The sequence below is a fragment of the Phyllobates terribilis genome, unplaced genomic scaffold (assembly GCF_046119375.1).
Source record: "Phyllobates terribilis strain yellow unplaced genomic scaffold, ASM4611937v1 Scaffold_7__3_contigs__length_470593459, whole genome shotgun sequence".
Taxonomy (NCBI): Eukaryota; Metazoa; Chordata; class Amphibia; order Anura; family Dendrobatidae; genus Phyllobates; species Phyllobates terribilis.
The window spans coordinates 392562491-392576478 of record NW_027362767.1 but is presented as its reverse complement, the minus strand read 5'-3'; the positions used below and the strand labels follow the sequence as shown (position 1 = coordinate 392576478).

The following is a 13988-nucleotide window of genomic DNA, read 5'->3' as shown; positions in this document are numbered from 1 at the left end:
AGACAGGTCAGACAAGATACAGGAACGGGTCTAGGTAATCGGCCCCTAGAAGGCAGGAGGAACAGGCTAGGAGCGTGTTCAGACAGGACAGACAAGAGAACACAGAAAGGACTCAGTTCAGACACGGGAGCTGATACAAAAAGCAGGAGACATACAGGACTCAGTTCAGACACGGGAACTGATACAAAAGCAGGAGACATACAGGACTCAGTTCAGACACGGGAACTGATACAAAAAGCAGGAGACATACAGGACACAGTTCAGACACGGGAACTGATACAAAAAGCAGGAGACAAGAGACGGGACCTGGCACCTTCAGAGTGCAAGCACACACTGAAGGAAACACTATGCTCAGGCAGGGATAGAAGGAAGCTGCTGAGCTATATACCAGGTGACAGACAGCAATAGGCTGAGGACGCACAAGGGGTGTGACCCACAGCAGGTACAAAAGGCAGGAAGTGATCGGGCGCCGCCCTTAAGCAGCAGAAACAGACGCAAACAGACAGCATGGAGGGAAGCCAGAGAGACACTCCGGACAGGAGATCAAGTGCGCCCTCTTGCACAGTGGGAGATGGACCACCATGCAAGGACGCCGCCAGGTATGTTACAGTACCTCCCCCCTTACGCCCCCTCTTCTTCAGGCCTGCCAGAATCTTCCGCAGGGAATTCGAGGGCCAGTCGTTCACTGGGTTGGAGGGGGACAGAGACTTAAGGGTAATCTCTGCTTCGAGGTACATCTTGTCAAGCTCACAGGAAGAAATAGACGGGTTATCAGGTACATAATGAGGAAAAGTCACTGTCTCTTTGTTATCTGGTGGTATCCCGGAGGATTCAGGAAACAACTGGAGGTCCTCCGCCGGGTCAGAAGAGTGCAGAGGCTCAGAGAAAACAACTGCTTCAGAGTACACTAGGTCGGACTCACTGGAGGAAGCAGGCGAGGTATCGGGTACCGAGTATAGGAAAGTCTCTGTCCATTCACCACCAGGTGGCACCCCGAAGGGTTCTGGAGACAGCTGGCGGTCCTCCGCCTGGTCAGAGGGGTGTAGAGACTCACGGGTAACCTCTGCTTCAGAGTACACTAGGTCGGACTCACTGGAGGAAGCAGGCGAGGTATCGGGTACCGAGTATAGGAAAGTCTCTGTCCATTCACCACCAGGTGGCACCCCGAAGGGTTCTGGAGACAGCTGGCGGTCCTCCGCCTGGTCAGAGGGGTGTAGAGACTCACGGGTAACCTCTGCTTCAGAGTACACTAGGTCGGACTCACTGGACGAAGCAAGCGAGGTATCAGATCCAGGATATAGGAAAGTCTCTGTCCATTCACCACCAGGTGGCACCCCGAAGGATTCTGAACACAACTGGAGGTCCTCCGCCTGGTCGGAGGGGTGTAGAGACTCAGGAGTAACCTCTGCTTCGGAGTACACTAGGTTGGACTCACTGGACGAAGCGAGCGAGGTATCAGGTACAGAGTATAGGAGAGTCTCTGTCCTTTCGCTACCAGGTAGCACCCCGAAGGGTTCAGGAGACAACTGGAGATCCTCCGCCTGGTCGGAGGGGTGTAGAGACTCGGAGGTAACTACCACTTTGGAGTACCCATTGTCAGGCTCACAGGACGAAGCGGACAAAGTATTGAGTACCGGGTGTAGAGAAGTCTCTCTCCATTTGTCATCGAGTGGTATCCCGGAGGGTTCAGGAGGCAACAGGGGATCCTCCGCCAGGTAGTAGAGGTGCACAGACTCTGAGGTAACCACAGCTTTGGAGCATCCTTGGACATGCACACCGGTTAAAGAGAAAGAAGCATCTGATGCCGGGTGCAGGAAGTTCTCCTGTGTGGAGTCTGGATGGGCAGAAGTCTCTTCGGCCAGGAGAACTGGTGCACTACCCACGCACATTACCCATTGGGGTTTCTCCGGGATACAGGGAGATGAAGCTTCAGTAGGGACTTCAAGGTTGGGGTCAGGAGGTCTCAGGGAGGACAGACCCTGGCGTGACGGCTTGCCTCTAAGTCTAGCACGTCTGGACTGCCTCTTGAGGTTGAGAGAAGTATTCCGGAAAGCGTAGTCACCCTGTGAGGATTCTGGGTGGGCAGTAGTCTCATTGGGCTGGAGGACTATTGCGCTACCCACACACATTACCCGTCGGGGCTGCTCCGGGATATTGGGAAGTGAAGCTTCAGCAGGGGCTTCAGAGTTAGGGTCCTCGAAGACCATACGAAAGGCCACCAGGAAGGCCTGCAGGTCAAGGATGACAGGATCCCATGCTTCCCATAGGGGGGTGACCCATTTCAAGGCATCACCCGCTAGGTAGTCAATCATAAAGGCCACTTTAGCCCAATCGGAAGGAAAATAGAGAGGGTAGGCCTTAAAGTGTAGCATGCATTGCTCCACAAATGCACGACACTGTCTTGGATCCCCATAGTAACGTGGCGGATCCGCAGGAACGAGAGCTGATAGATCCATCTGGACGGTGCGTAATTTCGCCTGGAACTCAGCTAAGAGAAAAAAAATTTATTTATTTATTTTAATGCATATATTCGCTGGAAAACTTCTCAGAGAGCGAAGGCCGTGGGGCTCAACGGGAACCATGGCCTGAGCATGCTGTTATGCACACGCCCGGGCTAAGCGGCGTGTGCGTGTGATTGGTAGTGATTCCACTGGACCGTGCCGGAGAGTGAATGCCTGGAGGGGCGTGACTAAGTATTCACCCGATCCGACCAGGGTCGCACGACGGCATACGACGCCAGTGCACCAAGGAGGAACCGAGCAGAGGGACCAGGTGCTACTCCAGGACAGACCCCGGACACGGCTGTTGACCCACACAGGGGAATACAGGAACAGGCTGGTAGGCTGGCACACAGACTGGAGGGTATAGGCAGGCACGACTGGTATGCAGGCAGGCGGGTATGCAGGCAGGGGGGTAAAGCCAAGCACAGCTAGAGTGCAGACAGGGAGGCACTAGCAGGTAGGAACACAGGCGGGATAGAACCCAGTACACACCGGGACTCAGGAACAATACAGGCAGAGGGTTACAGGCAAGCACAGCTAGAGTGCAGACAAGGCTGAGCAGGGAGGACAGGGCTCTGTTCACACGGAACAGACAGGAAGGGAAAGACAGAGCCAGATACTCACACAGTACTTGCAGAGACAACAAGCAGGAGTTAGGTACGAGTTCAGACTCTGCAGAAAAAGGAAGGGAACGGACATAGAGGCAAAACAGGTAAAGGACAGGAGAGAGTTCAGACTGGAACTGAGTGTACTGGGGAGACCGACACTGCAGAGGGATACAGGAGCGGGTCTGGGAATACGGCCCCCAGAGAGGCGGAACGAACAGGCAAGGAGCGTGTTCAGACAGGACAGACCAGACACAGGAGCGGGTCTAGGAAATCGGCCACTAGAAGGCGAGAGGAACAGGCTAGGAGCGTGTTCAGACAGGACAGACCAGACACAGGAGCGGGTCTAGGAAATCGGCCACTAGAAGGCGAGAGGAACAGGCTAGGAGCGAGTTCAGACAGGTCAGACAAGATACAGGAACGGGTCTAGGTAATCGGCCCCTAGAAGGCAGGAGGAACAGGCTAGGAGCGTGTTCAGACAGGACAGACAAGAGAACACAGAAAGGACTCAGTTCAGACACGGGAGCTGATACAAAAAGCAGGAGACATACAGGACTCAGTTCAGACACGGGAACTGATACAAAAGCAGGAGACATACAGGACTCAGTTCAGACACGGGAACTGATACAAAAAGCAGGAGACATACAGGACACAGTTCAGACACGGGAACTGATACAAAAAGCAGGAGACAAGAGACGGGACCTGGCACCTTCAGAGTGCAAGCACACACTGAAGGAAACACTATGCTCAGGCAGGGATAGAAGGAAGCTGCTGAGCTATATACCAGGTGACAGACAGCAATAGGCTGAGGACGCACAAGGGGTGTGACCCACAGCAGGTACAAAAGGCAGGAAGTGATCGGGCGCCGCCCTTAAGCAGCAGAAACAGACACAAACAGACAGCATGGAGGGAAGCCAGAGAGACACTCCGGACAGGAGATCAAGTGCGCCCTCTTGCACAGTGGGAGATGGACCACCATGCAAGGACGCCGCCAGGTATGTTACACTGATGCGATATATAAATTTGCAAAAGTACTAAAAAACTGACACCAGGCCTTAAAAATTATTTTTGATGCCTTGAAATGGCAACGAGAAGGCAGATGCGATATATTGATTTGCAAACGTACTATGAAACACACAAGCCTGAAAAATTATTTTGGGGTCCTACTAATAGCAATGAGATGACTGATGCCAATTATTGATTGCTCAGACTTATAGAAAACACACAGTGCCTTAAATTAACAGTATTCCCACAGGTGGCGGGTGCACAGTATACTCAGCAGCATGAAGGAACAGTACACCCACAGGCGGAGGGGGCAGAGTACACAGCGGCTTTTAGCAAAGTACTCTCACAGACGGGTTTGCAGCGTACACACAGTGGCTTTTACCACACAAATAGCACATATAGAGTTGCAGAGTACTCAAAGTATTGTGTTTGCAGAGTGCGCAGCTTTATTAGACTGGCGATCCCGAACAGGAAACTGGACATACAGTAAATTGTCCATGTTTGGGGCTCAGTAACAGACACTGGGTGTCTGATACGAACCCTGAACTTCAGGTTCGGGTACGCTCATCCCAACTCATTATGTAAAAGCATACTTTCAGTAGGGTAAGTGTGTAGTTATTTTGGCACTTGCTACATCTGTAACTAAATACCTCAAAATAAATCTCTAACTCTAATTTCAGCTAAAATCCACAAGGAGATTGATCAAGTGATTGGACAAGACCGGCCTCCGAATTATGAAGATAGACTTGAGATGCATTATACTCAGGCTGTTATGCAGGAGATCCATCGGTTCAGTGATGTTATCCCTCTTAATCTACCCCATTTGGTAACCAGAGATGTCCTGTTTCAAGGATATCAGATCCCCAAGGTATGGACTTCTTATATATCAATCATTTATTTATACATTATCTGTTATATTGGTCAAACCAGGGGGACCGCCATGGGGGCTAAGAGTAGCGAAGTAATAATAAAGTACAAAGTACATATATTGTAGACACGGTATAGACACAAATGTTATGATTTTTTAATGTGGATGCAGCAGACATAAATTAACCTTTGATACATGCTATCAGCAACCGTACTGAACAAGTTTGAGAAATCAGCAAACACTCACATACTGTCATGGCACCATGCCTATATTTAGCAAGCCATAATGATATTTATTTCTAATTATATCTAAAGTACAAGCATTAAAAACAGCAATGGGCATTAAATCGGTCCATGGTGGCGATTATCAGCTAGAGTACAGCAAGGTATTTAAAATAGAATTAAACTAAAATTTTGTTCAAAGTGTTTCAGTCCTCTAGGCCCAGGCAGTAAGGACACAGGTTTTGCTGTTTTCAATTGCATCGGCATTCTCAGAAACATACTAACTGGCCCCCTCGGCAATATGTTCTATTCCGAGCAGGGTGTTTTTGAACACTAAATTGGTGATTGACAGTGATTGAAATTAAGGGGGAAGAGTGGGAATCAATCTTTTTTTTGCTACAAAATAACGGATAACAAAAGTTCTTGAGCTTAAAGGTAATAGCTTTAAAGAGACGCACTAGTATCCATCACTTATAGTACTGGTCTTTTCATATGGGGTGGAGATGTAATGTGCATAGGGCAGTAGTCATGGGCAAGGGACTGTTATTCTTCCACATCCTGGCACCCCACAAGTAAATAGTGTTCTGTCCTTCGTGTGCTTTGTGTAAATTGGATAACACTCACTTGTTGTCCAGAGGACTCCGCTAACTCCGCGATTTCAGATCCGGATGCAGCTGCACAGTCAAAAGCAGACACTTTGCCCTTTTTAAACAGTTCTACTTTAGGCAGTAGATCAAGCTCAGTGTTAGTCATGGATACAGCACAATATATCAAAGTGGCAAAGATTTCTTCAGCTTGCTCTATTCCTCTTCTTGCCAGCACCTTTGGCCCCTGGGATGTTCCGCCCAGCTCTGCATCTCCCCAGATTCTCAACATAATTTCCTTTTCTGGTTTCCTGTCCGGCTTCCCTATAATGAAAGTGAGTAAGGCAGGCTCTTCCATACCTAATTCGTTCTGTAGGCCCCGAACGTGCCGGGATTGTCCACGAAAATTTGTTGTGGCGGTTCTCATGCTGCTCTCACACCATCTGTATCTCACATGGTGCTCTTCAGCCACCTGGCCCTGAACTTCTGCTCCAAAGAATCTTATCTGAACTAATCAACACTGTCACTATCTCTATATCTATTTCCACAACCAGGAAATGCTTCCCCCTACATGTACCCTTGCCCCTCTCAAACTATCTATATTAACTATTCTTTTTCTATGCATAACTATTTCCTGATCCTATTCCTATGCTCAAGCCCTAACTTCCTATCTTTACTCTGTCCCTATCTTAATATAACACCACATTATAACATTGTCATAATACATTCAAATCATTCATATATAAAAAGCTATAAAACTGTACATACTATACTATTTACATTATTATTCATAAACCATTCAATATACTTAAAATACCTGAAAAGCGTACCTGATTTAGTAAGGAGGGAAGAAGACCATGCTTGTCCTGGACATACTCTTACAGAGACAATTTAGGCTTCTTTGGGTTCTAAGGCCTGAATGAAACTTCAACTCTTCCTCCCCCTATATTTGAGTCTTTAGAAATGTCTGTAGGGTGACACCATCCTTTTTGTATACTGTCACTGTACCTTACATTGTTCTACACATGGTGTTTGTAGGAAACATCACAACATCAGTGTTGTAATGGTGTCGGCTCTCTGCGTGCCCACTGGGATCTTCATCTAGCATATCATAATAGCAGACCTCTGTACATGGAGGGGTAAGAGGGATTTAGTGGTCAGTGGAACTTGTAATGTCAACTTTTTGACATCTGCCTCAAATTTGCATGGACTCTCAAAATGTTAGACACAATCCAGGCAAAAGGCGGTTGGCGTTTATGTAAACCCTACCACAAACAAAGTGCTAAGGGGTGGGCCTAACCATATATAAATTTATATGATTAAAAGGCTAAATTTTAATTCCTTTGGCCCTGGAGAATATTCCCTTTTGGAATTTTGAGAGCTATTTGACCTGGAAGCCAGACCAGTGAATACTCCTTGCACCACAACCAGGCCACAGATTGTCTACCCTGGAAGTTCCTAGGATATTTATCTTTAACACAGGGGTGGTGAGCTGAATTGACACTTCACTTTTTGTATTAATTTTTAGGGCACAGAAATTTACCCTTTACTCTGCACTGTTCATCGTGACCCCAAAAAGTTTTCTTCTCCGTGGAAGTTTGATCCAAACCGCTTCTTAGATGAGAGTGGCAAGTTCAAGAAGAATGAAGCTGTGATGCCTTTTTCAGTAGGTAGGAACCTGAAAGTCATGCAGGGATACATCAATCATAGAGGTTGAGAATTCGACTGGCATGGAGTCAAAAATTAGGTTACATTTTCTAAATGTAAACAATTAATAATTATTGACTGCAAGTAGTGATCAGTAGATATTATTATTTTTATTATGCAATTATTCAAGTTTATCTCCATTTATACACTTCAAAAAGCAAACATTTGGATATGCATCTTTATGTGTCTGTATTAGGGATGCAAGTACTAGCCCACGGTTGGTCTAAGGACCCAAACTGAAACTTTTTGTTTAAATCATTATACCTACATTCTGGCAAGGACATGTATTTGTAATATATGTGCAAAAATACACCCGTAATGCACCCATCTATGACTAGCCTGTGTGTGGAAAATCAAAGTTCTGATATATAGCCGAGTGAGAAAAAAATTAGTCCTCTGTTTTGTTTATTAGCTTCTTGTATTTGCAGGCTGCACACCCTATTCATTAGAATAGACTGCAGAGTAGGAAGATAATTACTGCTGTCCTTTGCTTAATTGGACCAATTTCAAGCCTCCAGGTTTTCCAATGTTCTCGCAATGGAAAACTCAGCCTGATAGTAGGGTCTCTCAACCTGAGATTACTGTTTCATTAGCATATATGAAGCAGTTAGCTCAGATTGGGAGACCCTGGTGGTTGATCTGGGTCTTCTGGTATGAGAACTATCCATGTTTCAAGGATGTGTGAAACCAGCCTTGTAAAAACTTATAAGTTGTTTGACACGCATGCAGGTGTCGTATGAGGTTCGTGGACCCACTGTGCCATAGGGCCGGGCTTGTCTAAGAGGGGTCTAGTTTAGCGGCTACCTGGTGTTCACTGGAGCTCCTGATGCTGGAGTCAGGCTTGAGCTGCAGGTAGCCGCTAGGTACCCCTAATAGGCAGTTCCTGGTATTGCACCTGCTAACACCAAGTGTCACGCACGCAGACACAGACTCGGATTTGAGCTTCGTTCAGACTATGCAGGTTCTGGATTCTTAGGTAGAGTGATACTGACACAAAGTCACAGACAGGATTGGATTCTGAAACTTGTTTTAGCAGTCCGGACATATGGAGTACACATTTCAGGCACTGGCAGCAGAAGGACCAGGAGTTTGGGTTCAGGCACTGGCCACACAAGGACCAGGTGTTTGGATTTAGACACTATCCACACAAGGACCAGGGGGCAAGGTTCAGACACTGGCCACACAAGGACCAGGGGATGAGTTTCAGGCATGGCCACACATGGACCAGGAGACAAGGTTCATGCTCTGGCCACACACAGACCAGGGGGCGAGGTTTAGGCACTGGCCACATACGGACCAGGGGATAATGTTAAGGTCCTTGCCACACATGCACAACGGGATGATGTTCAGGCATGGCCACACACGGACCAGGGATTCGGGTTCATTCACTGGCCACACAAGGACCAGGGATTCATGTTCAGTATCTAGCCACTCAGGGGCCAGGGGACGTAACAACTCATTAATAGCACACTGTACACAGTAATGACTCAATGTTGCTTGGGCACCTCCCTATTGGGGAAGGTTTTTTTTATACATGATGCCTCCCAGCCATTGGCAGGGGGCACGTTTGCAGGTGCACGAGCTGCCCCTTTAAAAACAGGGGAGCACGCACTAGGCGTGCCTCCCGGAAACAGACCCAGTAAATAGGGAGCGCACCAAGGTGGTGGGTATGTAGGCATCCCAGCATAGAGAGGGAAGGGGAACCATGCAGGGGCACCAACATTAATGTTATATTGTTCATGCATTTGCAGGAAGAACTCATTCCCGATCACGGAGCTGTTTAAACATGGCCAAAAATCAGTCATCAAACGAATAAAATGCTCGTTCGTAAAGTGATTAGGTTGTTTATGTTGCCATATATACAGTGGCATGTAAAAGTTTGGGCACCCCTGGTCAAAATTATTGTTATTGGCAGCAGTTTAGCAAGTTGAAGATGAAATGATCTCTAAAAGGGCTAAAGTTAAAGATTATACATTTCCTTTTTATTTTAGGCAAAAAAAAAAAAAAATTATATATATATATATATATATATACATATATATATATATATATATATATATATATATATATATATATATATATATATATATATATATATATATATATATATATATATATATATATATATATATATATATATACAGTGGGTACGGAAAGTATTTAGACCCCTTTAAATCTCTCTGCCCCTCCACAGTTGATTGATAGGTCTCTCATAAGTGTGGGCATAGGGAGAGACATGCTAGTCAACTGGAGCGGGTTGAGAGAAGACAGCCAAGTGCCGGACCGACTGGTCACTTCTCTCCCTTTATCAAATTATTAAAAGGTTTCAAAAATACAAATAAAGTTAACAACTTGGTCACATTGTCATGTACAGTGGGTATGGAAAATATTCAGACCCCTTTAAATTTTTCACTCTTTGTTTTATTGCAGCCATTTGGTAAATTCTAAAAAGTTTATTTTTTTTCTCGTTAATGTACACTCTGCACTCCATCTTGACTGAAAAAAAAACAGAAATGTAGAAATTTTTGCAAATTTATTAAAAAAAGAAAAGCTGAAATATCACATGATCATAAGTATTCAGACGCTTTGCTCAGACACTCCTATTTAAGTCACATGCTGTCCATTTCCTTGTGATCCTCCTTGAGATGGTTCTACTCCTTCATTGGAGTCCAGCTGTGTTTAATTAAACTGATAGGACTTGATTTGGAAAGGCACACACCTGTCTATATAAGACCTCACAGCTAACAGTGTATGTTAGACCAAATGAGAATCATGAGCTCAAAGGAACTGCTTAAGGAACTCTGAGACAGAGTTGTGGCAAGGCACAGATCTGGCAAATTTCTGCATTACTCAATGTTCCTAAGAGCACAGTGGCCTCCATTATCCTTAAATGGAAGAAGTTTGGGACCACCAGAAGTCTTTCTAGACCTGGCCGTCCAGCCAAACTGAGCAATCGTGGAAGAAGAGCCTTGGTGAGAGAGTTAAAGAAGAACCCCATGATTACTGTGGCTGAGCTGTAGAGATGCAGTAGGGAGATGGGAGAAAGTTCCACAAAGTCAAATATCACTGCAGCCCTCCACCAGTCGGGCCTTTATGGCAGAGTGGCCCGATGGAAGCCTGTCCTCAGTGCAAGACATATGAAAGCCCGCATAGAGTTTGCTCAAAAATACATGAAGGACTCCCAGACTATAAGAAATAAGATTCTCTGGTCTGATGAGATGAAGATAGAACTTTTTGGTGATAATTCCAAGCGGTATGTGTGGAGAAAACCAGGTACTGCTCATCACCTGCCCAATACAATCCCAACAGTGAAACATGGTGGTGGCAGCATCATGCTATGGGGGTGTTTTTCAGCTGCAGGGACAGGATGACTGGTTGCAATTGAAGGAAACATGAATGTGGCCAAGTACAGAGATATCCTGGATGAAAACCTCTTCCAGAGTGCTCTGGACCTCAGACTTGCCCGAAGGTTCACCTTCCAACAAGACAATGACCCTAAGCTCACAGCTAAAATAACAAAGGAGTGGCTTCAGTTGACCATTCTTGACTGGCCCAGCCAGAGCCCTGACCTAAACCCAATTGAGCATCTGCGGAGAGACCTGAAAATGGCTGACTACCAACATTCACCATCCAAACTGACGAAACTGGAGAGGATCTGCAAGGAAGAATGGCAGAGGATCCCCAAATCCAGGTGTGAAAAACTTGTTGCATCATTCCCAAGTAGACTCATGGCTGTACTAGCTCAAAAGGGGGCTTCTACTCAATACTGAGCAAAGAGTCTGAATACTTATGACCATGTGATATTTCAGTTTTTCTTTTTTAAAAGATTTGCAAACAGTTCTACATTTCAGTTTTTTTCAGTCAAGATAGGGTGCAGCATTAATGAGAAAAAAATGAACTTTTTAGAATTTACCAAATGGCTGCAATGAAACAAAGAGTGAAAAATTTAAAGGTGTCTGAATACTTTCCATACGCACTGTATATACAGTACACACCAAAAGTTTGGACACACCTTCTCATTTAAAGATTTTTCTGTATTTTCATGACTATGAAAATTGTACATTCACACTGAAGGCATCAAAACTATGAATTAACACATGTGGAATTATATACTTAACAAAAAAGTGTGAAACAACTGAAAATATGTCTTATATTCTAGGTTCTTCAAAGTAGCCACCTTTTGCTTTGATGACTGCTTTGCACATTCTTGGCATTCTCTTGATGAGCTTCAAGTATATAATTCCACATGTGTTAATTCATAGTTTTGATGCCTTCAGTGTGAATGTACAATTTTCATAGGAAAATACAGAAAAATCTTTAAATGAGAAGGTGTGTCCAAACTTTTGGTCTGTACTGTATATATATATATTTTTTTTTTATTTATTTTCATCTTTTAAAATTTAAAAATCACAGAAAGGAAAATGGGCCAATGCAAAAGTTTGCATGGTCAGTACCTAGTAGCTCCCCCTTTTGCAAGTATCACATCTTGTAAACACTATTTGTTGCCAGCCAAGAGTCTTTCAGTTCTTGTTTAAGGGATTTTCATCAATTCTTCCTTGGAGAATTCCTCCAGTTCTGTGTGATTCCTGGGTCGTCTTGCATGCTCTGCTATTTTGAGGTCTAGCCACAGATTTTATGTGATGTTCAGATCAAGTGACTGTGAGGGCCATTGTAAAACCTTCAGCCTGCACCTTTTGATATAGTATATTGTGGATTTTGACATGTGTTTAGGATCATTAACCATTTGTAGGAGCCATCCTCTTTTCAACTTCAAATATTTTATAGATGGTGTTATGTTTAACAGTAATTTTGACCAGGAGTGCCCAAATTTTACATGCCAGTGTATCATCATTATCAGCAGCACATTGCCCAGTGTACAGAGGGGACACTATCAATAACATGGATACTGTATGAGGACAGAACGATGGTATTAATGATCATTGTGTCCACATCCGTTTGTGTCAGCCTTTAAGAACGTGTCTGGTCTAGGACCTGCCGTAAAAGTGCCTAACTTTTATCATCAAGTATTGGAAGAAAGCTGGTAATCTGAGCTGCTGGTGCTGTAATTCTAATAAAATCCAGAAAACTTGTAGAGGATAATTAGGGCAGTTTAATCTCAGCGAGTTTCGAAGTAGAACAAACTTCTTCCTCTGGAGAATTACAACCAAGAAAGAAGATTGTTCAGCTTCGAAACATGTTGAGATTATACCACGCTGATTATACCCCACACCAGCTTCTGGCATTTGTTGGAATTACAGCACCAGCAGGGCTCCTCCAACCTGTTGAAGTGCCTGCAGCTGGAACTTTTTGGTTTTAAAACCCTTTCCTTTGTTGTGGGTCATACAAACTTTCAAGGTGATCAGTTACCTTAACTCTTTCATCCTTTTATTCATTAAATAAGACACTATTGTGCTTGTATTGTCCCCTATCTTTCTAACTTTTATTTACTCTTTTTAGGAAAGAGGATCTGCCCAGGCGAGGTTTTGGCCCGTATGGAGCTTTTTATCTTCCTCACCGCCATTCTACAAAACTTTAAACTGACTTCAATGACTGAATTTACAGAGTCTGATATCGCTCCAAAATTGGCGGGATTCTTAAATGCCCCCATTAACTATGAGCTGTCATTTCTACCTCGTGAGATCTGATGTACTTTATTTCTCCCAGGCATTTTGTGGAAACATTTATGGACTTTCTATGTATAAAATTTGGTTATTCGTTTTTGTCTAGTTTCCTTGTTCAACCTTATCATTATTATGCTGCCTTCATTTTGTTTTTTTTCTTGCATGATTTTAATTCTTCTGTCTGATTTGTATAAAATGCATATATAGGCTCACCTTTGTACATTGCTTCAAATGCAAGACAATTAAAAATGAAGTAATGGAAGAATTAAGCGATACCTATGCTTACGCTCCTTCTCCCCAGACAGGACTTAAAATCATAGAATGGTAGAGTTGAAGGGGACCTGGGTCATCTGGTCCAACCCCCTGCTCAAAGCAGGATTCACTAAATCATCTCAGACAGATATCTGTCCAGCCTCTGTTTGAAGACGTCCATTGAAGGGGAACTCACCACCTCTCGTGGCAGCCTGTTCCACTCATTGATCACTCTGTCAAAAAGTTTTTTCTAATATCCAATCTGTGTCTCCTCCCATTCAGTTTCATCCCATTGCTTCTAGTCTTTCCTTGTGCAAATGAGAATAAAGATGATCCTTCTTCAATGTGACAGCCCTTGAGATATTTGTAGACAGCTATTAAGTCTCCTCTCAGTCTTCATTTTTGCAAGCTAAACATTCCCAAATCCTGTAACCGTTACTCATAGGACATGGTTTGCAGACCGGTCACCATTCTGGTCGCTCTTCTCTGAACTTGCTCCAGTTTGTCGATGTCTTTTTTAAAATGTGGTGCCCAAACAGGGGCGTACATAGAAGTCATGGGGCCCCATAGCAGAGCTCTAATTGCCCCCCCCCCACAAAAAATAAATAAATATTTGTCTGTGTC

The 13988-nt window shown here is 44.5% G+C and overlaps 1 protein-coding gene across 1 annotated transcript in view; it reads left to right on the top strand.

The window, feature by feature from the left end:
• LOC141154967 (cytochrome P450 2G1-like) overlaps positions 1–13713 on the top strand; it is a 140480-nt gene extending 126767 nt beyond the window's left edge. Inside the window, exons 7-9 of the mRNA XM_073641546.1 lie at positions 4792–4979; positions 7313–7454; positions 12949–13713. Of these exons, the coding sequence (XP_073497647.1) occupies positions 4792–4979; positions 7313–7454; positions 12949–13136 (518 nt within the window). The 3' untranslated portion in view covers positions 13137–13713. The remainder of the gene's footprint in view (positions 1–4791; positions 4980–7312; positions 7455–12948) is intronic.
• The last annotated feature ends 275 nt before the right edge of the window (positions 13714–13988 follow it).